This window comes from Rhinatrema bivittatum, chromosome 16 (genome assembly GCF_901001135.1).
Source record: "Rhinatrema bivittatum chromosome 16, aRhiBiv1.1, whole genome shotgun sequence".
Classification (NCBI taxonomy): domain Eukaryota; kingdom Metazoa; phylum Chordata; class Amphibia; order Gymnophiona; family Rhinatrematidae; genus Rhinatrema; species Rhinatrema bivittatum.
Window position 1 is genome coordinate 29,473,215 of NC_042630.1, and position 27,434 is coordinate 29,500,648.

At 48.3% G+C, this 27,434-nt stretch overlaps 1 protein-coding gene across 4 annotated transcripts; it reads right to left on the minus strand.

The window, feature by feature from the left end:
- Nucleotides 1-27,284, minus strand: BNIPL (BCL2 interacting protein like). 4 transcript variants are annotated; one of them, XM_029582009.1, is made up of 10 exons: nt 25,688-27,284; nt 12,142-12,249; nt 11,239-11,300; nt 10,019-10,246; nt 8,214-8,396; nt 6,253-6,355; nt 5,611-5,742; nt 4,864-4,950; nt 2,791-2,889; nt 1-1,951 (listed from the first exon to the last, which is right to left on the minus strand). In XM_029582009.1, the coding sequence occupies exons 1-10, from the start codon at nt 25,732-25,734 to the stop codon at nt 1,927-1,929; spliced, it is 1,074 nt and encodes a 357-aa protein (XP_029437869.1). In that variant the 5' UTR covers nt 25,735-27,284; the 3' UTR covers nt 1-1,926. The 4 variants fall into 4 exon arrangements, with proteins under 4 accessions (XP_029437869.1, XP_029437868.1, XP_029437870.1 ...); XM_029582008.1 differs by lacking the exon at nt 25,688-27,284 and adding an exon at nt 17,751-18,567 and having other exon boundaries at nt 11,239-11,329; XM_029582010.1 differs by lacking the exon at nt 25,688-27,284 and adding an exon at nt 17,751-17,881.
- Nucleotides 27,285-27,434: the final 150 nt, after the last annotated feature.

Genomic DNA, 27,434 nt, shown 5'->3' on the forward strand with positions numbered 1-27,434 from the left:
ATGAAGGTCAATGAAACATTATTATAACTTGGTTTCTAAAAATATTGAATATATGTCTCCATAGTTTGTCAAGTGGAATTTATTTTTTTTGCTATATTGCTATCCTAGCAATCCTATTGCTATGCTAGCAGTGATTCTATTAATTTGCTCACCACAGATGTCAGACTAACCAGCCTGTAGTTTGCACTTTTATGAACAGGAAATGCAGCATTTGGAGTGCATACATCCAAGAGAGCAGTACCTTATGGGAAGGTGAGATGATGATATACACTGAACAGGAAAAAGATATCTTGTGATCGTTTGTGATGACCTCAAGGTAGCGAAAAAGCACGATGAGGCGGTAGCCAGAACCATAGGGAAGCTAGGAAGCTTGGGGAGAGGCGTAGCTAGTAGAAAAAGGAGGTGATTCTGCCGCTGCGCAGGTTGTGGGAGTCTGGTGTCCAGTTCTGGAGGGCATAGACCGAGCACAGACAGTCCAGATGAAAGCTACCAAAATGGTGAGGGATCCACACCAAAGCCAAATGAGACTGACAGATCTAAATTGTATTCATCACAGGTGAGGCGATATGGGAAATACAACAGAGAGATTCAAATATCTTAAGGGTATTAATGTACAAGGAGTAAGCATTTTTTTTTTCCCCCAGTGGAACAAAGGGTCATGATATGCAGCTCAAAGCGGGTAGACCTGAAACTAATCTGCACAGAAGTGGTGTTGGATGCACGGAACGGCTTCCCAGCAGAGGCGATGGAGCCAAAAACAGTAACGGAATTCAAGAAAAGCCTTCGACAGTCACAGAGGACCCTGACACGTAAGGATGTGCGGGTATAGCCCAAGAGCAGTGTTGCATTAGAAAACAGGCAGACTTGGCTGGGCCTTGCCACCCTCATCTGCTGTCCTCTTCTGTGAAAACAAAACTGGTTCGTCTTTTTTTTTTTTGGTTATAAGTATGCACAGTCGTGCTGTTTATACAAGCAGCCGTAAAGGGAATGATATTTCTGCATAAAAGCAAGAACAAAGGAGGTAATTATGCGGAGGAACTGATGACACAGCAAAAGAGTTCATCTTGCCTTTCTAGCTCTGTTCCTAGAGGGAAGGTTCAAAGCCACCCCGCACTGTTTTACTCCCCGGCCTCTGGAAAATGCACGTGCGCTCTGGAAGCTCACACTTATTTACCCCGGCTGCGGGGCGCTGAGTTTAGTTGAGCCGTATCACCCGAGTTAATGGCCAGTTCCCTTCGAGAATTGTCCTTCCCGATGGTTTGCTGTTGGTACGTTACCGAGGGGTGCTTGACGGACCGACGTTGCCTTCCTTTCCGTCCACGGTCACGTTTTAACAGCCGGTGGTTGCGTTATCCTGTGCGCCCAGCAGTGCTCCTGAGGAGTCCGGTAGGTTCCCGGAAATCGTTACAAACAAGCCAGCACAGCACATCAGTTCAAAGCCCTGGGCGTGGTTGCCGGTGGGTTTGGGAGATGCAAGAACATAGATTGATGATGGAAGAAGTTAGAAATATATATATTATTTTTTTTTTCAAGTGTCCTTTGTGAGAGCCCCGAGGATGCTGACAAACGTTGGGAAGGGAGGAGGAGGAGGAGGAACACAGTTGAAGGAGAGACCTGTCCACTCTTAAGTTCATAACCTGTCTCCCAGAGCATTCTGGAGTTCGTACTTCAGTTTCCCGAATGGCAGAGCAAGATTAGAAATCCCCAGACTGCTCTGAGATGGAAGTTAACGCAGGACACAGATCAGTTTGTCCCAAATGTTTGTTCACAAACTGTGTTCAGATTTCCTCCTCTGGCTATTATTGTTAAAAAAAAAAAAGGAAGTGACACTCTTAAGTGTATAGAAGACCACAACATCTGTCCCAGAACTCCACATCTGACAGTAGCTCTTTGTACATCCCTTAGCAAGACCGGAGTATCTTCAGCTCAACCATTCAGTTCCTGGTCCAACCTAGAAAATAAAATCAAATAGGCTAAAACAATATGGGGTACATGTAAAATAAAAGCGCGAGCGCGTACTTTTGTTCGCGCACCAGGCGCAAACAAAATCCGGGGTCGGCGCGCGCAAGGGGGTGCGCATTTGTGCACCTTGCGCGCGGCGAGCCCTGCGCGTGCTGCCCGCGGCCTCGGAGGGAGCTTTCCTTCTGCCTCCCCCCCCACCTTCCCCACCCCTCCAGCCTTATCTAAACCCCTCTACCTGTATCGCAAAAGTTACGCCTGCTCGAGGCAGGCGTAACTCGCGCGCGCGCCAGTGGCCCGCTGGCATGCCATCACCCGACCCGGGGTCTGGTCCAGAGGCCTCAGCCACACCCCCCCCCCGGAATGTCCCCGGGCCGGCACCACACCCCCCAGAATGCCCCGAACGTCGCGCCGCCCCCGACACGCCCCCCTAGCAAAGCCCCGGGACTTACGCGCGTCCCGGGGCTTGCACGCGCCGCCGAGCCTATGCATAATAGGCTCGGCGCGCGCAGGGATTTTTTTTTAAGGGTTACGCGTGTAACCCTTTTAAAATCCGCCCCTATATTTCCACATTTGTTTAGGCGCAGAATAAAAGCCGGGGATGGTGCTTCCACTGGCCGGTCACCAAGAGCGCCAAGATTTTGGGGGTGGCAGATCCTGCCAGCCTGATGCCCTAGGGGGCGAACCTTTGGTCATTCACACACACTGGCGGCATTGACGCCAGCACATTGCTCCTTTCTGTGACAGTATTTGTAGATTAAGGGCTTGATTTGCTCAGGTTCCCCCCCCCCCCCCCGGGGGCATGCAGGCCGCACGAGGCCATGGACTTACTGTCTGACGCACTCTGGAATGTGGATTTGGTCCAGAGAAACCAACTGCGACAGTTCCCACAGGCTGTTCATGAACCGGACTTTTCTACCAAATTTCGAGCTGTTTACGAGAGGTGAGGGATGAAACAGCATTTAAAAAAGTTAAACAGTCGGCGTTTTCAATTCAGGCCCTGCGAACAAAAGGAATACGGCTGGACAGGGCACCACAGGCTAAACAAGTCTGCCAATTTAGGGCAGTCAGCTCTTTCTAAGAACAGTCCACAGGAAACTGTTGTGTGGATCTCCTCCACGATGCCTTTGCTACTGGAAATCCGACTTCCAGTCGAAAAAGTGATGCCACGCCTTTTGCAGCGAGCAAATGTTTCCAGTCTCCTGCCACCATCTCTGCAGGCGCAGACTCAGAATCACGGTCCAAAGCCCTGCAGTGGATGGACGGTTTTATCCCAGACTTGTAAAGTGTTAAAGAAATTAATCTGGAGTAACAGCTCCGCTTGACCCCCCCCCCCTGAATGTTTGTTGGAGTATCGAGAGGCACTGTCCGCCTGTGGCACTGCCAGCTGAGCAATGTCATTTCAGTTTGGGTTACACCTTCCAGAAGGTAAAACCAGCACTCAACGCGTTTTATAATGAGAAAAGAAAAAAAAAAAAAGCAGGATGCTTCAATAAAAGCATTTGACAATCATTAAATCCATAGCAAATCATAATTTCATCATAATGCAAGCAATAAATCATTAAGGGGGTCATTTTCAAAAGGTTTTGGCGCATAAAACTGGAAGTTACGTGTGCCAGTAAGCAGTATTTTGTAAAAGCCTGACGTACGCACGCACTAACAGCGTCGTCCATGAATGGTAAAGGGGGATACAAGAAAATCTTGGGGCATTCAGGGGGTGGGGTTCTGTATTTTGTAAGCGGTTTATGTGCCTACATTACCAAACACGTCTGTACACTTTTACAGTTCCTAAGTCACGGGATGCAATCGCCATTGACCTTTGTCTGCAGTTTTTTTTTGGATGGGAGGTCGGGGTTAAATGGAGGTGGTTGTGCAGGTGGCGGGGAGCCAGGGTGAAGCAGTGGAGGGGAGTAGGTGCACCGTTGATGTCCCTACACAAACTAGTATGTTCATCGGCGGAGTACACGCAATGCTTGATAAAATACCTGCTTCCTTTGCATGAGCTGCTGCAATTGCACACACAAGTTAAAACGATTTTACAGGTAAAGTATGTGCGTGTACTTTTCTAAAACATGTGTAGAAGGTATGCAGTTCGCTTCATTGAGAAACAAAATGTCGATGTACTGAAACGAATGCACATACTTTTCAGGTGGAGATTTGCGGTACTGTGCAGCTTCCCACCGCATGCTTTATAAACCAAAGGCATAACTTTCCTCCCGGGCCCACTTTTGCATATATCTAGGGACCTATGTGCACTATTAAAAATTACCCTTTAAAAACATAATGCGGTGCTAATTTAAATCAACCTTAAGAAGCCCGTTATCAAACCGGCAGCAGTTCGGCAAACCCCGAGGAGTCTTCTGGAAAAATCAAAGCGAGTCTGCACAGGTAGGTTTGCTTTGGATATTGCGTCACCAGAAAGCAGCTGCACGGGTTTCTGCCTGCTTTTGTGCAGGTATTGTTTTAAAGGCAAAAATATCTGCACAGCCTTTGAGTGCAACAGAGAGACTCAGTACTTTTGTCAAAAGAGAAACCATCCGTGACTTCCTACATGAAAATGCAGATGTTTCGTGACTTGCGTTATAGGAAGGATCCGTGCCACGGCACAGTAATCGGTTCTCTTTTCAGATCTCTTGCTCTTTCAGCAGCGACGGCTCTCACAACCACAGCGTCCCTGCTTCAGTCCTCTCTGCCATGCTGTTAGCCAAGCAAACTGGGGTCTCTACTGTCCTACGGTGCTAACCCCCGCTATGAATTTATATCTTTAAAGAACTGTTATTGTCGTCTTTTAAAGGGATACATCCTAGACCTGTTCTGGCTTTCAGTACAACGTGTCTTTAAAGCATCCATCAGGCATATTTACCCTTGCCAAAACTGCAATAAATCCAAAGAACGATGTGTTACCTGATAAAAGGACGAACAATAGCCAACAGTGCCCTCATGTACCAGGTGGGATGCAGAATGATCAAGGCCTTCAGGTTCTTCTTTAGCCTGGAAGCAAGAAGCAGAGAGAAAGTTGTTGCTTTACAGAAACATCGAGACCTCAGCCCCCCGAAGGATTTCTGTGGACATGGGAACGCTTCCATTTTTTTATTCCCCCCAGAGGTAGCCCAGCTGGCCCCTCTGTCCCTCCTCGAGGTGGCGCGTGCATAGATTTCCACTTCCTCACTGTAAAAAGCCACACACCCCACAGAGGGAAATGCACAAGCAGGCTCTATTTTTTTTTTCCAATATATAGGAAGGATTCGGGGGAGGTGGGGGGGCCCCATCCTGAATAAACCAAAGCGAGGAATCCCCCTCCCCTCCACCCCCTGCCACAGGGGAAGCAGAAGAACTGCAAAGTCAGAAACCCTGGATATCAGACCCAAAAACGCATACAAATTAGTTTAGACTAAATCGGAAACCCCAGCGTAGGACGCGGTGATGCCTCAGAAAAGTGCAGCGCAGCTGGTGGAGTACGAGCTCCGCGTGGTCAATTGATCTGGCTCCTCCCAAACTTCTAGTGGCGGCGCTTTGAAGGATGTTCTAAGCTTTGCGCCGGATCATGGCAGCACACGTTCGGCGGCCTCCAGCTTATTTTTTTGGGCACCTGGCAAGCATGTGTGTGGCTATGAAAGAGTCTTTGCTAGCTCAAAGCCGTTCTTTCCTTACCGCCTGTCAATGGTCTGGTAGCACTGCTTGATCCAGCCCATGGTGGGGACTTTGCCGCGAGGCGTGGCTCCGTTCAGATAGACCAGCATGTAGTTCTCCGCCACCATCAGGTCCAGCGTTCCCACGATGTACCTAAAGGGCAGGCAGGCAGGAGATGTGAAGAGGAAACGGAACGAGAAAGGATCCCGCGCCTCTGCTGTTGAGAAAGGCAGGATATTGTTGTCCTGGCTGGGAACCTGCACGGGCTCGTCTCTAACGGAGACCTCGGCACTTGTGTGTTCTCGGCCCGTTGGATCGTCAGGGAAAAAAAACCCAAAAACGCATTCTCACCCCCACCCCCCCCCCCCTTCCCCATCCCCTGGCTGGAAATGAGTGAGAGGCGAAAGGAAATAATGAAACCCCCCCCCCCCCCCAAAATAGAGAGCACCACTTCCACAAAGCAAACACACCAGATCTTCTGCCCCCTTTCCCGAACGATCCCTCTCCATAGATGTTTGTGATTTCCCTCCCCCCTATCCTAAGATATATGCATTTACCTTTCCCCCCTCCCTCCTCTTTATCTGCGTACGCTTTACGTCGTACCCCGCTCTGAACGGGAAATAAATCTGTTTTAAACGAATAAACAAAATCTTTTCTACTTACCTAAAAAGATTGTCCATGATATACTGGTAGCCCGGGATATTGCTCTCAGGTAAATAGCAAGAAGCAAACATAATCACCGCATTCAGGCCATCACCATAGTACCCTGAAAACAACAGACAGCGTCACTAAAATTCCAGTCACCTTCTTTACTTCTTTTTGCCTGACATGGAAACACCACCAGCCACATAACTTCTTTCCAAATAGCTCATAACAGGGCATGCATGCCTGTTCTTTTTCGTGTTGGGGCTTTTCCTGGCAAATCGGCGCTGTTGTCCCATGTTTGGGACTGGAGCCAAGAGCACCGCAGTCAGACGGATCCTCCGGGCCAGAGGCTGTGGCCGGATCTTTGTGGGGGGGGGACACGACTCCCGGAGGATTGGTCAACATTCGGTAAGGTGTCCTGGAGGCCTGTGCTGATCGTTTATATCTAGACCTAAAGCTCACTCCCAGTTTACTTCTGTACCGCTTCAAAAGGTAAGAACAGGAATACCACGCCAGTTCCCTACCAAAGATAAACTTTAACAGAAAGGAAAACCTGCAAAATAAGTTGGGTGAAGCTTTGCAAGCACTGACGGGTACAAGCTTTCCTGACTACCCAGGCAGTGGGCATAGAAATTTACAGCAGAATCAAGAGGCTCACTTTGGAAGTGCCCGAGACATGTCCGCTCAGTAAGCGGAGCCGTGTAGCTCATTCCACACCTGCTTCCTTATCTTCTGATGCCTGCTCTACCCTTGCGTCTGCCTGTGTTAATGGTTTCCTGTTGTGTGCAGCTTGGGCATGAGCTGGTGTTCTTCCTGCAAGAGCGTTCAGGAATTCCTGGAGAGACGTTCAGGAGCTCACCCCAAATCTGCAGGCCCTGCCTTCCAGCTGAAGGAGTAGTGAATATTGATAAAAACCAACCAACCAAACAAACTCCCACAGGGCATAGACAAGAGAGAGTGTGTAAATTCTCACTGTAGGGCAGGGAAGCAGATCTCCCAAAAGAAGATCCGGGGCAGGGTGCAAACAAGCACCGTGCACAGTTTTAATTAATTGTCAATAGCTGAAGAGGAACGGAGGAAAGATCATCAGGTTTTGAAAAAGATTTCGCTCGAGCACATAAGCAGTTACCCGGGCAAAAGTGAGGGCCAAAAACTGCTCTCCTGCTCTGCGGACTTATGCACCCCTGCTGAAAAGGGACAAAAGGAGGAAGGAGGTGGACTGTACATGGGGACTTCATTTTGAAATTCCCCGCTAAGTCATTCACAGCACGGATCTGGCACCCGCCACCAAGCCGCTGCAAAGTCCTCAGGGTTGTAAACGATCCCGTGATGCCGGCCGGACCCTGAATTCACAAAAAAAAAAAAAAAAAAATTGTGTTTGCAGGCCCGCAGATCATTTCTGCAGGTAAAAGGACGAGCGCAGAGCCTCTGTGCGTCTACTATTGCCCACAGCTGGGGGACCGGGATGTAACTGCATGCAGGACCTGCATCTGGGGGATGATTTTCAAAAGGAAAGCACATTGGTTCTCACCCTGTGAAAATCAGTGTAAAGTCTGCAGGTAAAAAAAAAAATAAAATAAAAAATTATTTTCCATAGAACTTTAACTCACAAAAAAAAAAAAAATATTCCAGGTGCGAAAGCCCAGTGGTATTTTGTATCTGTGGGAGATTTTCAAAGGGAAAGTCCGCCCATGTTTTCCCTTTGAAAATAAGGCACAAGCTCCGCAGGGAACTGGCACTGAGGTGGGCAGCTGGGAAGTTTTCCCCATGGTGCCTTTCGTAAACACTTCAGACAGGTAACTATTAGCACCTCTGAAGGTACCAGTGTTAGGGGCCCTTGGGGTCACAAGTCGCCATTGCTAAATACAGACACTGCCCAAATAGTACAATGAGCGGAAGTCAGCACCTACCTCCCCTTCAAGTTACCCACACATTATTCTGCGCTGCTACTGTTTTAGTACAAATCCTTTCGCTTTTACCTCCGTGGGATATCACTCTCTTGTAAGGCTCAATGACCGTCATGTCCACCTTGTGCTCCTGGTCCCCGCTCAGGAAGATCCTCCACTTTCTGCCGTCCTTGTCTTCCATGTCTGCCACCCGGCCCTCGCCAAATTTGTCCTCCGCGGCGCCGTCGTCCGGCCCTCTTGCTCTCGGCAGGTCGTCTGGCAAGCAACGCATTATTGTGTATTTGCTTTTGGCATTCATTATTCAGCCTTCCCCCTCTCCCTGCCTGCGCGATTCCGCCAGAAAACCGAAACCAGGCATTGGAGAAGAAACTCCCTCTCCAGCTCGAATCTTTCCTTCCCTTTTGTGTGCGTCTTGGCCATCAATAATTGATGGGGGAGTGCGAGACGCTCTTTGGAATTGCCACAATAGCCGGGCCCCCCCCCCCCCTGCTCGAATGAAACCTGGAGAGGAACGTAAGGCACAACAGAGGGCTCAGGGCGTTTGTGGTGGCTCTTAAATCAGGAGTGACCGGGCCCGGGCCTAGCCCGGACAATAGCCGCCCGGAGGCGAAGAGAAGGCTCTCCTGCTCACAAAACAGCACATTGTCACGGGCCAGGCTTCCTCGGCCTTCTTATTGCTTTCGAGATGCCGTCAAAAGGCAAGTCGTTAGTTGAAAAGGGGACAAAATGAACGGATCCTTTCGTCAATAAAACTCTTTAACCAGCTCAGGGGGGGGGGGGGGGGCTCTGTGCGCTGAGCGGCCCTAAAACCAGCATGGCAGCGAAGGCTTTAATGCTGGCGGCCTATCGGGCTTTAATGCCCATTGTGCCAAACTAAAGTTGCTGTTTACCGGGGGGGGGGCTGCGTGAACGACAGCGTGGCCATGCAGGAGGGGGGGGGGGCGGCTCTGAAGTCGATTCTCCGTCCTTGGAAAGTTACCACTGTCAGAGAGTAGCGTGTGTAAATCGGCTTAAATATGAGCAAGCTACAGCGAGAAGTGCCACCCTATACTGCATTCATCTTAATATATTATTTTACAGGTCTTGTCCTTGGGGGGGGCAGTCTTCCTATTGCTGAAGTTATATCTTGTTTGCTAAAGGCTTTGAAATTTAACAAACAAGTCTGAAGACAAAAAAAAAATAAATATATGGACCTCTGTGCCTTCCCTCGTCCATCAAATTGATATTAAGCTGTCTCCTCCCAAGCAAACTGATGTTGGGCATTTGGGCCTACAATAAAACCCCGACCTACCCCCAGACCCTCACTGACCTTTGCAAAAGGCACCCCCCTCCCTGATTTTTTGCCAGCAGGAAGGAGCTGGAGAGTAACTTCCACATTAATTGCCTAATGAGGTACATTTCAATACATGCTGTTATTTATTTTATTTTTTTTTTACTTTTGGGCATTTACGTACGTGTTAGCATTACCGCAGGAGACCACAGCAGCAGTAGACACTAACATGCATGCAGATCCTGTGAGTTAACGCATTCGGTACATTGGGGGGGGGGGGGGAGTTGGCTAACACCCTTTTTACAGTAACACCCATTAGTACAGGTCACAAGCGATAATTATGAACATAAATATTCAACATGCATATCTCAGTCTTTTTCAACTCTGCCTTCACACTCTGGATACTTTTTGAATCGGGCAAAAACATCACTGTCAGAACAGGTACAGGCTTATGAGGTAAGTTTCAAAAAGAAAATGTTAATTGTAACACACTAAGGTGGCGATTGCCAAAAGCCCATTTACCCGTGCCGAGCGCACTCAGCGCGGGCGGAAGCCTATTGACAATGCAACAGCAAAGACGAACTCCTAGCAGGAGAAAGCGTCTTACCTTCCCACTCAAACTCGTGACCGTCTTCGGGGATTTCGAGGTGCTCACTGTCCGACGGCGTTTCGAGGCCATCCACGTCGATGTCGAAGTCCTCGTCCGGCGTGAGAGCTGGGCACTCGCCCGAGATCACGGATCCTTCCGCCCGGTCCAAGGTCAAGCTCAGGGCGGGGGCGAGGAGGCGTTTCCTCATGTGCCGGTTCCCGCAGAGCTGCAGCGTGCTCGCCGGGACTGCGACGCCAAAGAGAGAGCGGCAGCAGGGCAGAATGACTTACGTGCGCAGCGAAACGCATTCTCTCCTGTCACGCGCCCATTCTATAGATATATATTATCCCATGGGCACTGAAATAATGCAGTTTTCTGCTTAAAAGGGGACCGGTAGTGGGGTTCACACAGCAGCGTTAGTCAAAATTGCCCATGACCTGTCACCCTAACCGTAAACAGTTCCCTTAAAATCAAATTAAATTGCTTTCCTTTTCTTGGAAGAGCTTGGTCTTTATCTAGTAACCTGGCAAATGACAGCAGATAAGGGCCAACTGGTGCATCCAGTTTTGAATGGACGAGTATACAAATTCCCATCGCCTAAACCAACACCTGCTCCCCCCGCCCCATCTTCCACCTGACCTCTCAGCCCTGCTCCCACCATTGTCCCAAGGAAGTTCCTTTCTGTCACATCTTCTACCTGTCAGCCCCCGCCAGCCCTTTACCACCGTGCTCTGTGTCTGTCTCAAGCATGCTTAGATTTCATCAGTGTTAGTGGTGACTATCTCGGCCAGTGGCTATTCCAGGCATCTACCACCCTCTTGGTAAAAAAAACAAACAAACAGGGTGTTCTCGTGTTTCCGAGCCATCTCAAGGATTTCTCATTGTGTATAATGCAGTATCAAATACCAACATGATGATAATATCCTTATCTCTACCATATTATGCAGTGTAAACATTCTTCTGTGTAACTGATTTATGTATCCTTAAAGTGTAATCATTATTCCCATCTGTCCTGGTCGTTCCTCCTGTGGAAAATGTTCCATTCCCAGGACTGTGCTCAATTTGAGCTCTTTTGTAATCCTTCGTACGATCGGGGTGGCCTGCATATTCCAGGTGCCAGCCCTTCTCAAAGTCTAAAGCAGACAGATTTAGGAAACTTATCCCTCTGCTATGAACCGGTGCACGGCCTGCTCTGTACAGATCGCTTACTGCCCCAGCAAAGGTTTAGCCTTTCCTACCTGGCCTGCCGTCCCCGCTGGAGTCTTCAAGCTCCTCCTCCAGGGCCTCTTCTGGAATCGGTCTGAAAAACACGTCAGTTTGAGATCCGAACTAAGGGAAGGAAAGTCCTTATTAAAAAAAAATAAAAATCTATGCAGTTAGAAAGAAGTCTGTTGTGGTTAGAGAGCGCCTCCCAGGACGAAGGCAGCAGGAGAATCAAACATTTCTGCAAATCGATTGAAAATTTGGCTGATCTGCACCCCAACATATGAAGACAGCCTGGGGTAACTCGGTGATCTTTGGGCTTAACTTGAAATAGGTGGATCTGAACACCCCCCCCCCCCCCCCCCCAAAAAAAAAACAATACCCCCAGCAGAATCGCCTTGGACGCCCTGATATGTCCTGAGAAGTTATTAGGGACACGCAAACCTTTTTCTCTTGCTAAAAAAAACAGTGCAGTTTGTGGATTCTTAGCCTTATCTTATTGTACCAACATAATCCAAGAGCTTGATGACAGTGTTCTATCCCCGCAATACAGAGAGACCCAGGAACTCATCATTACGAGCTGGGAATCGCAGACTTGTCAGGTTTGCACAATGTTATTATTAATATTGTGAGGCTTCTTCCAGCATGCAAACCCTAACTGGGATGCGCAGGGTGAAAGTCAGAAACAGAGAAGCATGATGGCAGAAAAAGACCATATGGCCCATCCGCCCAGTTCATTTAGCTTTAAAAAGTCTCATCACTTCCTTAGAGAAAGTTGCTCCTTCCAGTAATATGTGTAAACTTTGAACGGAGCTCTCTTGTGCTCTTCTCTGTAATAAAATAATCAGGCCCGTTGCCTATTGCATAGAGGTTTATGGGTCCGGCCATCAATGAAACCCCCATGATGCTGTGGGGTGAGCTATTTGTCACGTGCTTACCTTGGAAAATCCTCTTCCTGCCACTCTTCTTTCAGCTCCATGTCGTCGATGCACACGTGTCTGACCCCTGGCTCGGGAGAGTCCTGGCCGTGCAAGCTCTTCCTGCACCTGGAATGCCAAGAAGCCACACAACATGGATTTAGTGCCACAGACCTCTTTGCGGGTCGGCTCTGCGGGGCACACGCCGGGTTCTGATGTGTTCCACGGCACCGTCACACCATTAACGGCCTGCGATGAGTCGGGTAGCAGGAATAGGGGTGGCGAGGGGCTGGGAGGCTGCCGAAAACATGAGACCATGGGCCTGATTTACCAGAGCAGAAGTCTGAATCCCTTTCCCAACAGGATGCAAGCCACTTGGAATTCCCTGCTAACTTTTGGCCTTTTCTCCCATTTTAGGACAGGCGGGTCGGGCTCTGGGACTCATCTTGCCTGACCTCTACAGAAAACTCAAATTTATGTTTAATTTACTCGACAAGAAATTACTAAAAACTGCTGTCACGCAGGCGCCCAATCAAAATCTTTTGTATCCGCTGCAGCTCAGAATCGGGGCATCCCTGTGCCATACGGGGAGCTGGAAGGGAAGGTGGAGGGAGATGCTCATTTCTGCGGCAGGCCCCCGAGCCAGGCTGCCGGGCTCGGGGAAGCGGTCACTCTGACACTACGGAGGCGGCAGGCACGCGGCCTCTTATGAGGAGGTTCTGTTGCCCTGAGCCCGGCAGAAGCTCGGTGGATTTCCCCAAACAGCCCACACCCTCCATTCCCACCCACCTCTCTCTTTAGCAAGGTGTCCAAAGCAAAGGAGAGTTAACAAGGCAACCTCTGCCTTATTTTCTGGCCAGCTCAGGGGTGTGCCACCCCAATCCTGGAGGGCCACAAACAGGTCTGTTCCTTAAACCACTACAGCTTCCTGATCCTTTCTGCAGCGCTGGTAGATGTACACGGCACTGTAGAGGTACATATTAAAGACAGTGGTGGCCCTCGAGTTTCTCACCCCCCCCCCCCCCCCCCCCCCCCCAGACCAAGAAACCATTTAATCACCGCAGGTTGCCCGCTCTGGCACTGCGGTCGCATGCACTGAATATTCATGAGAAGTTAGTACACATTTGGTTTAAGATCCGGCTTTAATTTGCACGTTGTGATTCCCCCTAAAAACCAGGCCCGTGTCCGGCCCTTGAAGGACTCTGCCAGTCTGTCAGTGCCTGTGTTCCCGTTGCCAGTAAGGCCCGGTGGATAGGGCATAGGGTGGCTGGGAAGCTGCCCCACCGGGGGCTAAGAAACGCATTCAGTTCCCTCGTTAACTGAAACCAAGAAATATTGGTTGAGGTAAATCTTTTGAACTTTGCAGAGCAGCCCGATTTCTGAGCACGGCGTGCATCGTTCCAGACCACCGTCGCGCGGAAGGCCACAAAACAATTATGACGTTATTCCTTGGAGCCCATAAAATGGTCACGAATGGGTATGGTTATGTTTTGTCATTCGTGGGGGACTTTTAATGACTTCAGGAGAATTTCCAACAGTCCCCCAGATTCCCTTACTATCCTCTCAGGCCCGGGTTTGGCAGCGTTTTCCAGGATCCAGGCCGATGGTCAGTGAGCAAACCGGTTTGTTGATTTGGTCCTAGTCAGTACAAGAGCACTAGGTTAAAAGCATAAACGAGGCACAAAACACTAGGAACCCTTCCTCAATTGTATCGCTCATCGACTGTGAACAGAAGAGCGTTCCTGGAGCAGTGAAAAAAGCGACGCTTTCCACACACACACACACACACACACACACACAATTTGTTTTTCCTTCCCAGCAAATACTAATCTTCAGCATCCCAGGGCTGAGTCTCTGCCTCCCCCCGCCCCATGCCAGCAGCTGATAGACCAACCCTACCTGGTTGCAAGTGGCCCTGAGCTCAGATTTGGAAAGGGCAAGTCATTCAATCTGGAATCCAGGTGCAATTACAGCAATCGCCTCTGTCTGCCTGGGAAGAGGAAGCTGCGGAGCGGAGTCAGATTTCCTTAAAGGGGGCCCAAGCTCTGTTGGCAGGATCCCCCCCCCCCATCCACCACCCCTTCCAGACTGGTAGAACAAGCAGGCCGCTCTCTTTCCCCCCCCCCCCCCCGTCCTGAGCAGGTACAGGAGAAAGGCCATGGAGCGGCCCTCGTGCGGTAGCCAGGAGGGATCTGAAGCCCTGACCTCATCCTCCTACCTGGGAGGCAGGGAAGGGCTGCGGTCTTCAGGGCACACCCAAACCTGCAGAGTTCCCTTAGTAACTATAGCTTGGACATATTTGCATTGCTACTGATAACACAGGGAAGGAAAACACACGGATCCAGGCACAGCCATTAATCTTGCAAGTTTGTAGAGAGAAAGCCTTGGAAAGTACTTTTCTGCTACTTTCCTCTTAAGGGTTAATGAGCAGTGTCCCCGTTCCCGCCCGCCTGTGAGCTGCCTGTTCTCACACCTGCAGCTAAAAAAAAAAAGTAAAAAAAAAAAAAAAGGATTACAATTTATGAGAAGAGGGAACTGGCACGCACCGTGAAATGATAATGTGAGAGATCAAAGAAATGCCTGGTATCCATAATTAGAGAACAAAATACTAAGAATTTGTATTGCTGACGACGCTGAAGAAAACCCGCAGAAAATTATAGCGAAAGTGGAAAGAAGGCATTGACAATTGCCTAAAGAGCGAGTCTATGGTAATCTCGGTCATCCCGAGGTGCACCATCTGGGTGGGTAATAATATCATTAAAAAAGTGAACTAACTATGAAGCTGGACTACATCTGTTGGCAAATACAGTCGGGGGGAGATGAAGAATACTTTTTAACACACAAAAAGCTAGGTCTACAATACAAACAAGAATGAGTATTAGCCTGCTACAGTACATACATACATACTACATTTTACAGTATAGATCAAAACGTTGCACACTCTCACGCACTATGAAAGACTGCATCAAACTAGCAGAGATGTGGTTTATAGGCCGAGCATTGACAAGGTCATGGCCAGAACGTATAACGAATGAGGATGATCCTCACGGAGCAGGAATGCAAAGACCCAGAATGGCTGGAGATAGGCCGTTGGGCTTGATGGACCACTGGCGTGGCCCAGGGTGACAGAGCAAACGCCCGTGAATGCCCTGGGTTAAAGCCGGGACCGGCTTTACTCGTTCCAGGTAACACGGGGGCCAGGTGGTAACTCTGTAAAATGGAGGCGAGTTATACACATGGCGAGAAAGGAAACAACAATAGGAACGTCCCAGGCCTCTGGCTCCATCACGATCAGATGATGTACGTGAGACATCCTCGTGAAGGTCTTCTCGTGGTAGCTGGACTGCATGGGAAAACAGGGGCAAGTTATCATTGTCTCATCAGTAATCGTCCCAGTGAAAACAAAATGCTCCAACTAGAAACCCCTTCTGACTATCTTATCCCCAAACCCACTGAAACTTTAGAAACCTGCCTGGCCCACCCACCCTGTCTGGTGGACCTGCTTCAAGAAGAACTGAAAGTCTTAGATTTAGCCGGTGACTGCCATTATCAGTGTCACCTTTAAGTCCTACCAGCCAGGCTGCACTGCTTTATTATTATCACATAATCATTTTCTTCCATTTAAGGACTGAGCAAATAAGGTTTCCCCAACGCAAACAAGCGAATGTCAACAGAGTGTGTAAAGGGGAATGTCGCCAATGTGCTCCTGGGAGCATTCGGTGGGAGCGCTGACAAGTGTTTCTAAGCAGAGCTGAAAAGGATGACAGCAAAGGTGCGGAAAACACGAGGAGGGATCTGGTGAAACCCGAGGCATGGTCTAGGGTTTGGCAGCTAAGATTTTATGCCAAAAAAAAGTGCCGGGTCGTGCATTTGGGCTGCAAAAACCCAAGGGAGCGGTTCAATACAGAGGGGATCTGGGGCAATTATATCTGATGATCTTAAGGTGGTCAAACAGGTGGATAAAGTGATGGTAAAAGCCAGGAAGATGCTTGACTGCATAAGAGAGGAATGGTCAGCAGAAAAAGGGAGGTGATATTGCCCCTAGATAGATCCCTGGTGAGACCTCACTGGGAATACTGTGCACAATTCTGGAGACCGCACCTTCATAAGGATATAAACAGGATGGAGTCGGGCCAGAGGGAGGCTACTGAAATGGGCAGTGGTCATTGTTCTAAAGCTTATGGGATAGACTTGTATACCCTAGAGGAAAGATGAGCTAGGGGGAGATATGATAGGAAGTTAGCCTCTTTCAAAGGAAAGGACAGGGGTGGTTCTCTAATGAGACAGGATGAGGCGTTCGTTTCAGGCGGCAAATTTTGGAAGCTGCAAAAACTGCCTCCCCCCCCCCAACTCCTCTGGCGGCCGCCTCACCCCACCGCCAAAAATGACAAAGGACCCACGGGTCTCCGGTGGATACGTCCTGGGGGAATTCTGCGCCACTGCGAAGCACAGAATTTGCGCAGAATTGCCCCCCTCCCCCCGTGGCAGCTGGGGTCTCCCCCATCTTTGCCACTTTCTGCTCAGAATTGATTCTGGTGCGCCGTGAGAAGAGCTTGTCCTGCTCATGGCAAAGATAAAGGCCCTGGCGTGCCGTGGGGCGAGAGCGAGTGTGTGTAGAGGGGTGTGTGTGTGTGTGTGTGTGTGTGTGTGAGAGAGAGAGGGGTGTGTGTGTGTGTGTGAGAGAGAGAGAGAGACTGTGAGCCTGGGTGTGGGGGGTGGTGGTGAAAGAGCATTTGTGAGGGGGGTGGGGGCAGAGCAGGGGCGCCATCTCATCTCTCACCTCAAACAGAAGATTGCCTTGAGCCACCACTGGGAAAAGAGGCTCCGGGCAAGGGCTCATGGGATGAGGATGAAAGGGGGTAATCTAAGGAAATGTTTCTTTCCAGAGGAGGTGGGTAGAGATAAGGACAGGAACTGAATTCAAGAAAGCATGAGACAGTCTCATTAGAAGTGGTAGGGATCATTTATTATTTTTATTTATTTTAAATCTTTTCTATACCCGTCGTTAAGGTGGGTACCGTCACAACGGTTTCCAGTAAGGCACATAAAAGTAATGATACTAAAATCTGTCAGGTTAAACAGGTGCCATAAGGTTCGGTAACATAGTTTGTAATCAATATTAATTGTTAAATCATGACCAGGTCTCTCTATATCAGTTTTGAGTACAACACTAGCTTTATAATTGTAACTTATCCTTTAGTGATGAACTATCAATTAAAAACTACACGCTTGGTGATTACTGTAGTGTGTGTGGGTGTTTAAATGTTTGTACCTTGCACTTCCCTGGCTTCTATTCTCCCTTCTCTTTTTGAAAAGCTTGTTTAAAGAGCCAGGTTTTTAATTTTTTTCTAAAGGCTTTGCTGTCTCTTTGTAATCTTAACTCCAAGGGCATGGAGTTCCATAGTATGGGGTCCTGCCAGGGACAGTGCCCTAGAGATGGGCAAAGTAGACATGCCTAGGTTTCTCTTTCTGCCGTCATGTTTCTAAGCCCTCTGTGAAGGCCTGCTTAGGATTTACTCACCATAGGACTGCGGAAAAACTGCTTGAGATTGGAGAGCCCCTGAAAAGGAAGTTCCCTTATTCTAGAAACAGGTGTTGTAGGCAAGCTGGCGTGAGCCTATCTCACTTACATGATTTGTGTGCCAGGGCACCAGGCAAAGACAACCCCCCCGGCTGTCACCAGGATCTCTGCCGTTGCATCCCCCTTCACTAACTCCACGCGTAGAAGGGCCCTGCCCAGGCATCTTCAGAAGGATGTGCCATCCAGAATGTAAATCATTCTGCTAGGTCAGAGGGTGGTTTCTAGATATGGAAACACATACTTTCCCTGCTTTGACCCAGCACTTGATTAAGGCCTGAATAACACTGAGTTCCTAATTACGCCACGCCTTTGGGTTGTAGGGAACCGCACTGCCAGCTCCATGGAGTCTCAGGGAGTTCCCTCGGAGCAGCCTCCCGTGCCTCCCACAGGCGTGAAGCGTGACCCTCCCCTCCGCTGCTGTGCACAACGTGGGCGAGACAACAGCAAGTCAGAACAGGGCCTGCAATCTCGGAGGAGGAAGCCAACGTTCAGCTAATTCTTCCCCACACCTTTCTGCTCTGCAGGCTAATATCCTGGGACCCATAAACTATGTGGGGTTCTTACATTTCCAATGCAGGATTTGTGTTTCTTTGCATTTTGCGCTTAATATCTAGCCACCCCTGAGGCCTGACCCTTTAACTGCACTCGCAGGCCGAGGCGGAAACCCCCAGCGTTAAAACTGTGCCCTGCCATTCAGCGGGCAGATTCCTAGCGTGCAGGATAATATATTTTTTTAAACTCCCGAGGCAGTAAGCTAATGGTATGCTAATGCATCAGGAGTTAAAAATGTGTGCTCACTGCATTAAAGCATATGTTTAGCATGGGGCTGACTATATATTTTAACTCGAGAGGGGGTGTGGGGGGTGTGAGGGAGCCACCGGCGGTAGAGTTCAATCTGACATCCGCTGCCACGTAGCTGGGTATGGCTGAAACTTATCCGGCTATCTGGCCATGGTTAGCAGTTGCCAATTAACCAGATACGTAAGTACTTATTCGGCTAGGCAGTGGCTGACCACGCCAAACAGCTGGATAAGTACCGACATATCCAGTTAAGTAGCAGCAGCTAACCACAGGAAGAGAGCCAGATAAGTCCATGCTGAATTCAGCTAACCGGTGGCAGAGCGTAAAATTATTCTTTTTAAAAATGTTACGTGTCCGACAGCTGCACTAGAAATTTTACTCCACCTCTGACCCAGCCGTAAAGTTTCCAGTGTTAAAAAAAAAAAAAATGTGTGTTCAGCCAGTGCACCTCTCTGCATTTGGAGGAGATACGTAATGATCTCATTAGCATGGGATTTCCATGCAAGGGCACTAAGCTGACCCCACATTTAACAATGCACATTTTGACAGCGAAAAACTTCTTGCCGAGTTGGCAGTAAAGTTTACAGTCACAAAACATGCATTCTGCCTCTGGCAGAACCGCATGCTGGACCGAACGCAGCTCTCTGCATGGGCTTGTCAGTGACACTTTTCCTGCACTTCAGCAGTTTTTAAATCAGGCGCCACCAGTGGGCCCCCAGCCTGGCCGAGCCTGACCTGCTCAGATCTTGGAAGCTAAGTGCCTGGCTCGTACCTGGATCAGAGACCACCAGTGAAGACCGGGTGCTGTTGGTTGCAGAAGGCAACACCAAACCCCTGCAGCATCCCGACCCGAACATTGCGGTTGCTGAGATTGCCTAAGACTATGATGGACAAGACATTTGTCACCTCCAGCGGATGCAGGGCTCTGTACATGACAGCGCATGTGGGTGGGTGGGCTGGTCCCCTCCCCAAAGAGGCATGAGTGGTAAGGGCTGGGAAAGTGACTTGTCAAAGTCACACTGGGAGTGGTGGATAAGGGGGCTCTCAAGGTCTCTTCCCTGCCAGCCTTCAGTCTAACAGCAAAATAGCACAAATTCCCTTGCTGTGACAGTGTACGCCCTAGCAAGCTTCTACAGCGTTCACACTGTAATTCCAACACAACATATTATTTATATTTTTCCAGCTAAGCCCTGGTATTATTTTTTAGAGCATCGTGTATGACTGCAGACACGGAAATATATGAGTCTCTCGGACACTAGGTTGTTCTTTTCCCCCCTGTTGATGGTTTGTTTCTTTGATTTTCAGGCGAAGCACCATTATGGATGAGATTCGTCACCCAATCAGGCCTCTTATCACTTGACATCTAATTCTCATAAGGGGTCGCGTCTATGCTTAGCTGCACCACAGTTTAACACCAAAAGTGCCATGGGGAATCAAGGTGTGAGTATGTGGGGGTTGTGCAGCTGAGAGGCACAATGTAATAAGTACATGGTAGAAAACCAAAAGGATGATACTGTAAGGAAGCACTGCCTTCCCCGCCTTGCAGTGCCCCGCTGATGGATAAACGCAGCAGCTTGTCACTCATGTTTACGATTGCTGCAGCCAGGCACGGGGGAGGGGGGGGGGGGCTGGATTTAAGATTATGAACCCTAGGGGGCAGTGGGTTGCACCTCTGGCAACCAGAAAGCAGCAGGGGGGAGTGCCAAGGTTTTGGGGGGGGGCTTTCAGAATCTGACATCCTAGACAAAATCCGGCCCTAATCAATCCTGCTCCACTGCTTCGTCCCAGTTTGCCTTCAAGCAGCATCAGCCTTAGCTCATTGTGTAGAAATTCCTGCAGTTTCTGTTTCTTTGTCCATTAGATTCATTCTGGTGGCTCCTCTTTAAACAAGGTCTGTTTGGGTTTTTTTAGTTTGGGGATTATTTTGTCACATCTCTTCCCACCTTTTTCCATGTGAAATGTTTCTGTGTGTATGCGTGTGCGTGTATGGTGTGGAGGGGAGGGGGGGAGGGGTAATATTTGCATGTCTACCTCATGTTTCCTGTCTGGGTGTCAGGCCCTTCCCAGTGCCTGTGACCTCACAAGTCGGCATTTTGCAGAACATTCCAGTACAAAAATAGACCAAACAAGGGGGACGGCTTCCTGAGTCTTGACCAGAAGCCTGTGAGCAATCTGAAGGGCAAAACTCTCCCAGACAGGCCGACAGGCGACTGCGGAAGAAGATTAAGAAACCAAATTATGTCAGCAGCTGGTGGCTCTACTCACAGCCACTTAAACCATTCACAACGCATGTTTTCAGAAAATCAAGTTTATCCTAGAACAAGAAAACCCAGGGGAAAGGATATGAAAATTGTCTAGCCGTGTTAGACTGGCGTAAAAAATAAAGTGACAGGCATTGGGTGGCACCTTCTAGACTAACCAATTTATTGAAGCATGAGCTTTCGAGGACAGAGTCTTCAAAAACCTTAATATCATCACCCTAGGTCTGAACAGAGACAATGGCGTCATGACTCACTATGACTATCTATAAACTTAACTGCTATCAGATTATTCTGTCTTTTCACACTTACCACAGTTGGCAGTAGGCTATATTATAATGCTATTAACACACTCACCACACCATGGCCTGCCTAATTCAATGCCTTCTCTCTGTTCTGAATATATTTTACACAACCTTCTACCCGTTCACAACTGTACTCCAGGGTACCTACAATGTGTCCCACAAAAATCAACCCAATCGTACCACTGGTAAAGCTATCAACATTTACTAGTTAACGCCAAGTATTGTATGTAGGCCTCTCACTCACAGGGTCTGCATAATATAACAGACTCCTAATTAGGTACAAGGCCACCTTACTTTAATTGTAATATTTTTTGTTGGAATTTTTCATTTTTTTGCACATTAAAAATGCCCCATATCAGTTCTTCAATACTCTTCTTGATTTTCATATGCTATATTCCAAAAATACGGGAGAAATAATAACTACTTATCTTGCCAATTTTGGTTAGTCACCCGACACGCGCGTGTTTCGAACCAACGGTTCTGCTTCAGGGGAATTTTCTTCCGTATCCAGTCTCAGAGGCGAACTTCTGAACTTCCATGCCGCAAATATGAGGCTTGCATCTTTCTTTTCTTGGCTCGATTACCACGAATTTTAAATATTGCCGCGGCTCCCTTACGCCGCGTCCCTCTTTGAAAGGCACACCCACTCGAGTGATCCTGTTATAGCCTAAACCGGAACCTACGTCATCACAACCAGTTTCCTTCCACGTCCGGTTTTCTCCTTTGGTTATTTACATTTGAAATATACAAACACTGCGAGGATCACAGCTGTTAGCATTCAATATACCACGGAGTTAAAAGGTTCTTGGTAGTTAGGGACATTCACAGTATCGGAGGTGACAATGATCACTGTCTTTTGATATGAAAGGTGGGGAGAGTTCGCCTGAGTACAGAGCGGTGCTCTGTTGAAGAAAGGGAACTCCGTGAGGCAATATTCAATTGAAGAAAAATCCTTCCACGATGTTTGAATGGATGAAGAATTTGTTAATACACGTTTGGAAGACTTTGTCAGTGTACATGGAGATCAAATGATCAAGTTGCTAGGGACGCTGAAGTGGACGGGAGGGAGATCACGTGATCAAGTGCCTAGTGACGCTGTAGCGGACGTGATAGAGAACGCCGATTGGTCAAATCAGCAATAGCAGCGAACATCAATTATTAAATAAATAAATAAAAAATAAAAAAAGAATATGAGAAAGAACATGGTGACTTGCCTTTTAACTCCGTGGTATATTGAATGCTAACAGCTGTGATCCTCGCAGTGTTTGTATATTTCAAATGTAAATAACCAAAGGAGAAAACCGGACGTGGAAGGAAACTGGTTGTGATGACGTAGGTTCCGGTTTAGGCTATAACAGGATCACTCGAGTGGGTGTGCCTTTCAAAGAGGGACGCGGCGTAAGGGAGCCGCGGCAATATTTAAAATTCGTGGTAATCGAGCCAAGAAAAGAAAGATGCAAGCCTCATATTTGCGGCATGGAAGCTCAGAAGTTCGCCTCTGAGACTGGATACGGAAGAAAATTCCCCTGAAGCAGAACCGTTGGTTCGAAACACGCGCGTGTCGGGTGACTAACCAAAATTGGCAAGATAAGTAGTTATTATTTCTCCCGTATTTTTGGAATATAGCATATGAAAATCAAGAAGAGTATTGAAGAACTGATATGGGGCATTTTTAATGTGCAAAAAAATGAAAAATTCCAACAAAAAATATTACAATTAAAGTAAGGTGGCCTTGTACCTAATTAGGAGTCTGTTATATTATGCAGACCCTGTGAGTGAGAGGCCTACATACAATACTTGGCATTAACTAGTAAATGTTGATAGCTTTACCAGTGGTACGATTGGGTTGATTTTTCTGAATATATTTTACCCATCTCCTCTACATCACTTCATGCTTCTAATGACGTGGACTCTGTCCTCGAAAACTCATGCTTCAATAAATTGGTTCGTCTATAAATTTGTAGCCTGGCATAGTACAAGTTAATTAGCCAAAGTGTATGACACAATTATATGCAAGAAATTCCCCCATGTAACTCCTTAGTGCATTAAATTTAAGCAAGCTTGGGCTGGATGCAGAGGGCAGCCTATGAAAACACGTACGATCACCTATCCAAGATGAGCTAAAAAGGGTAGATAAGCAACCCAAGTGGCCTGGATCGCGTGAGATATCCTGCAGGCGGTCAGCTGGCTAGAAGAGGGTAGAAACAAACAACTGGACAAACCAAGTCCTCCAACGGGTCTTTCCCTCCATCACTACCATGCCACAATGGCTTAACTTAACCTTTCCAACCAACCTGTTGCTTTAGATTCTGTAAATCAGACTGCAAATAAAATAGCCACGATTGCTATTTATTTACAAAGCCCATGGTTAAAATCCTCCAGCACGTATGAGACAGAAACATTACAAATGTGTTGGTGTTGTCCTCCCATGAATATTAATTAGGAAGAGCAGCATCATTTTGGGCTCGTTTCAATATGTTATTAAGACTCAGGGGGGAAAAGTATAGGGAGGAAAAACCCCATCCTAGCTCCGATCATCCTAAGAGGTGGGAAAGTATGGATAAAATAAGTAGAGGAATGGATGGACTGACTGCCCTTGTAGACTTTTCCACCATCATATTCTGTTTGCACCGATGCAAAGTTGAGGGATGTTTCCTCTCCTCTGTATTCAGTGCACGGCTGCTTAAGGGCTCTACTTGTCTGGCTTACTGTTTATTGAATGTTTGCATCACTGAATCCTATTCACAAAGTAATGTTTTGTTTCAATTTATAAAGCAGGATGCATCAATGAAGGAGCACATGACCATGGTGACATTTAGCACACAATCATATTCATTTCTCACTTGGAAAAGGGGCAGTTACCTCGCTGTCCTCATCACACTAAGAGGCTATTCCCCAAGCCAGGTGTGTGGTAAGTCATAACTGCACCCCCACTCCCCACTCTGAGGCAAGCACTCAGCTTCACCTCCACCCTCACAGACAACTGGTATTTGCAGAAATATCTGGCTTATTGCATGGCCATTTATAGCTCACAACTTAACCAAGGGTGCGTTGGTCGCATCTGCAGAAAAATACGATGCAGTGCTGGCCGGAGCACATCCCACTACCCTGACTCCATGTCTTCCATAGTGACTGTAGGGTCTTTCACCAGGGCTGCAGAAACTTACCAAAAAAGGTTTAACAATCGGCTCTATTTTACCGAGTCAGAACATGTAGTAGTGAGGGATAATTGGGTTTTGTCTTAAATCAGGCCTAGGCTAGGGGGAATGCAGAGAGGGCATCATTGTTAATTGTTACAGGTCCTTAATCAGGCTCCTGTTTGCCATCATGTTATCACTCTTCACGGGATGGCTTCGGATCCACGGCTGCAGAGGGCTAAAGCACCAGAGGATTCCTGGATGCACAGCAGTGAAGTGAAAAGCGGAGCAGCTGGGGTCCCTGGAGCCTTCAGCAACTGCGATCCAGACTGTAAAGCCTATCTGCCGCCATCATCATCATCACCAAGGATGTGCTATAAGCAGAATCCACTGTAATGCAAGCAAATTATTTGTACTGGCAGGGATGGGGGCGCAACGCTCTCCAAACTGCTTCAAATCCAGATTTAACTCTTGGACGCTCTGGGTCAGAGAGCCAGGGTCCACATCCAACTCCAATTGTTTTTTTTTCTCTCAGAAATCCAGTTCTGCTCAGATCTACTCCACCTCTTCACAAATTAAAGGCATTCCTAGCTCATCTGAACCTTTCACTCATCTGAGCACGGGCAGCAATCTACAGTGGTTCCGGTCCAGAGAGAAAGGGCTTAGAGAGTTACCAACTTCATTCATAGGATCGATGCTGGCTCAACCCCACTGCCATGAATCCTCAGCTCATAGTTCCTTTTTTTTTTCCTTAAAATGTATTAAAAACGCCTCACACTACAGGCCGAGGCACTGTACACTAAAACATACACAAGATTATTATGTAAATATATTAAACCCCCCCCCCCCCCCCCCCCCCACAAACATAAATCCAGACTCAACTGCCCCTACTTTCGGTGCAACTCTCTGGACCCAGTCCTGGGGGTTGGGATTTGATTTGAAGCCCTGCAGAGAAACTGCTGGGATAGGGGAGTAGCTTCAAGCACATGCCCTCAGCAAACTGTCAGGCATGCATCCAATCCAGCTGCCTCAAGGCACTGGTGCTGTGCTCGATCTGTCACTCCAAGAGAGGCTCTTTAGGCTGGCATCCTCTTTCAAAAAGGTGGATGAATGGTTTGATCACTGCAGGTTAGGAGAAATTCTAGGACACGAGTTCAGGACCAGCCCTCTCCCTCAAGGCACCCGTCTGACTTGAAATCCACCAGGGGCTGCCACCCCTTCATCTGTGCTGGCCCCCTCCTCCTCTATCGCGGGCCGTGTTAAACACTCTGCATAGTCTGAACAGAGGATCCTTGACCATAAGCTGCCTCACACCGAAGGCCGGCAAGAGGTGAAGCATAAAAATTGTCAGTACGAGAAATAATCACAGAAGAGCAGATGCCGTCCAAACCCATGAAAACATAAAATGCATTGTATCTCTGCCCCGGCAGCTTGGATCGCTGCAGTAACGAAGCAGTGGGAATCGAGCTGAGCAAAGGAACTCACCTGGGAAGGCTCAGGCTCTCGTCCTGGTGCTCCAGGTAAGTTCCCATCTGGAACGCCGAAGAGTCTGAGGGGGGTGGAGGGAGGGAGGGGGAACTTGGAACTCAGAAGGGCTCTTCCCAAATCAATGTGTGCGTTTGTCTGCTTCTCTTCGCTGCTGGAAAAAAATAAATAAAATCGCAGCCCTAGCCCAGTGGCGCCGCTGGGCTCTCATCACAAACTGGTTTGTCAACCCTCACAGCCGGAGATCCTTGGCCCATTTTGGAAGGCACGCGCTCCAGCATCACTCTCTCCTCCTCCCTGGCCCTAGTGCCGTCCTACTTCCACCTCAGCGCAGGGCCCCAACCTCCCGGGAGCCCCTCCTATCACCTTTGTAACACTGAGAACTGATCTATTAAAATAATAAGAAAAATCCTCCACCACTCCACTCATACGCATGAGGTCAAGTTGCAAAAGCCACGTATCCAGGTAAATAACCATTTACCAAGGTAGCAGAGGTATCTGAAGAGTGCCCCCAGCTTTCAGCCGGCTTAAGAGTCACTGCAGGGTCGCCATATTAGCAGGCGACATTCGCCGGGGCATGTTTTGGGCAGGATCAGTCTGTCGGAAAGAGAGGTAGATGTGCTATGCCAACTACTCCATGCCTTCCCTCAACACAAGGACATTTTCCAACAATAGCAGCTGTAAAAAGCTAGAGAATGGGATCACGCAAGGAGGCGTGGGGTGGAGGGCATTTCCCAGTATGGCAGAAGAGGCTCCTCGCTGAAATACATCTTTTTGACGATTTTGAAAAAGGCTTTCATAACGTAGATGCTTACAGCTGCGGCAGGGGGGATAAGGGGTGTACCAGGGTGAGAATGCGAGCGGATGTTTTCCCAGATGGCTTTTTGAGTCATTCTTTTAATAGGATGTAAGCATCTGGGTAGTTTCAGTAGCGCATGTCGAATTATATGAGTCAAGTTTCACGTAGGATGGAAGTACTGGGATTTAATGCGTAGATAGGATCCTGTTGATTTAGAGCAAGCTTATGGTGGAGAGACAGGTACAGTAAAACATTTTATGCAGACCTAAACATAAGAAAGTATGCATAGAGGCCGAGCTTAGATAAGTTTTTAAATAAGACAATTTCAAAGCCTCTCATCATAGTACATTATTTATATCCGCAGCCCTCGCCTGGGACCAGGAAGGGCAGATTAGAAAGACAAAAAGTAATTAATAGCATGCGTCCACTGAGGATTCCTGCGTTTTAGGTGCTATAGCCCAGCCCGATGGCAGCACCTGTACCCAAAGCCAGGTACAAATCCCACTGGCCCGCTGCAACCATGGGCAATTTTCAGAAGAAAGCAGCATGCAGCGCCTTTGCACGTGGGACAGAGCTGTTTTGAAAAGCTTGCCCATAACACCACAAGGAATCCCTCCATCAACTGGGCAGCTTTAGGTTTAATTCTCAAGCTGATTAATGCTGGGCCTGGCCCAGCTGAAACTTAAGCGTGCACCCGTGACCTCGTCCCCCACCAGCAGAAGGTGTGAGTGGCAAAAGTAACAATTCACACCCCACACGCATACAACTGTAAGCCCATGCACAGACAAAACAAACAGAGCCTCGGCTGGCTCCCACTAACCCAAGTCTGGGACCCCACCATTCAGCGGAAAGGGGACACTTACAGGCCGTGAGAACACAAAATGAGGGTGCGGTTGAGATCAGGCTCGTGCAGACAGAACAATCAAAAACCAGAATACCAGAGAGGAC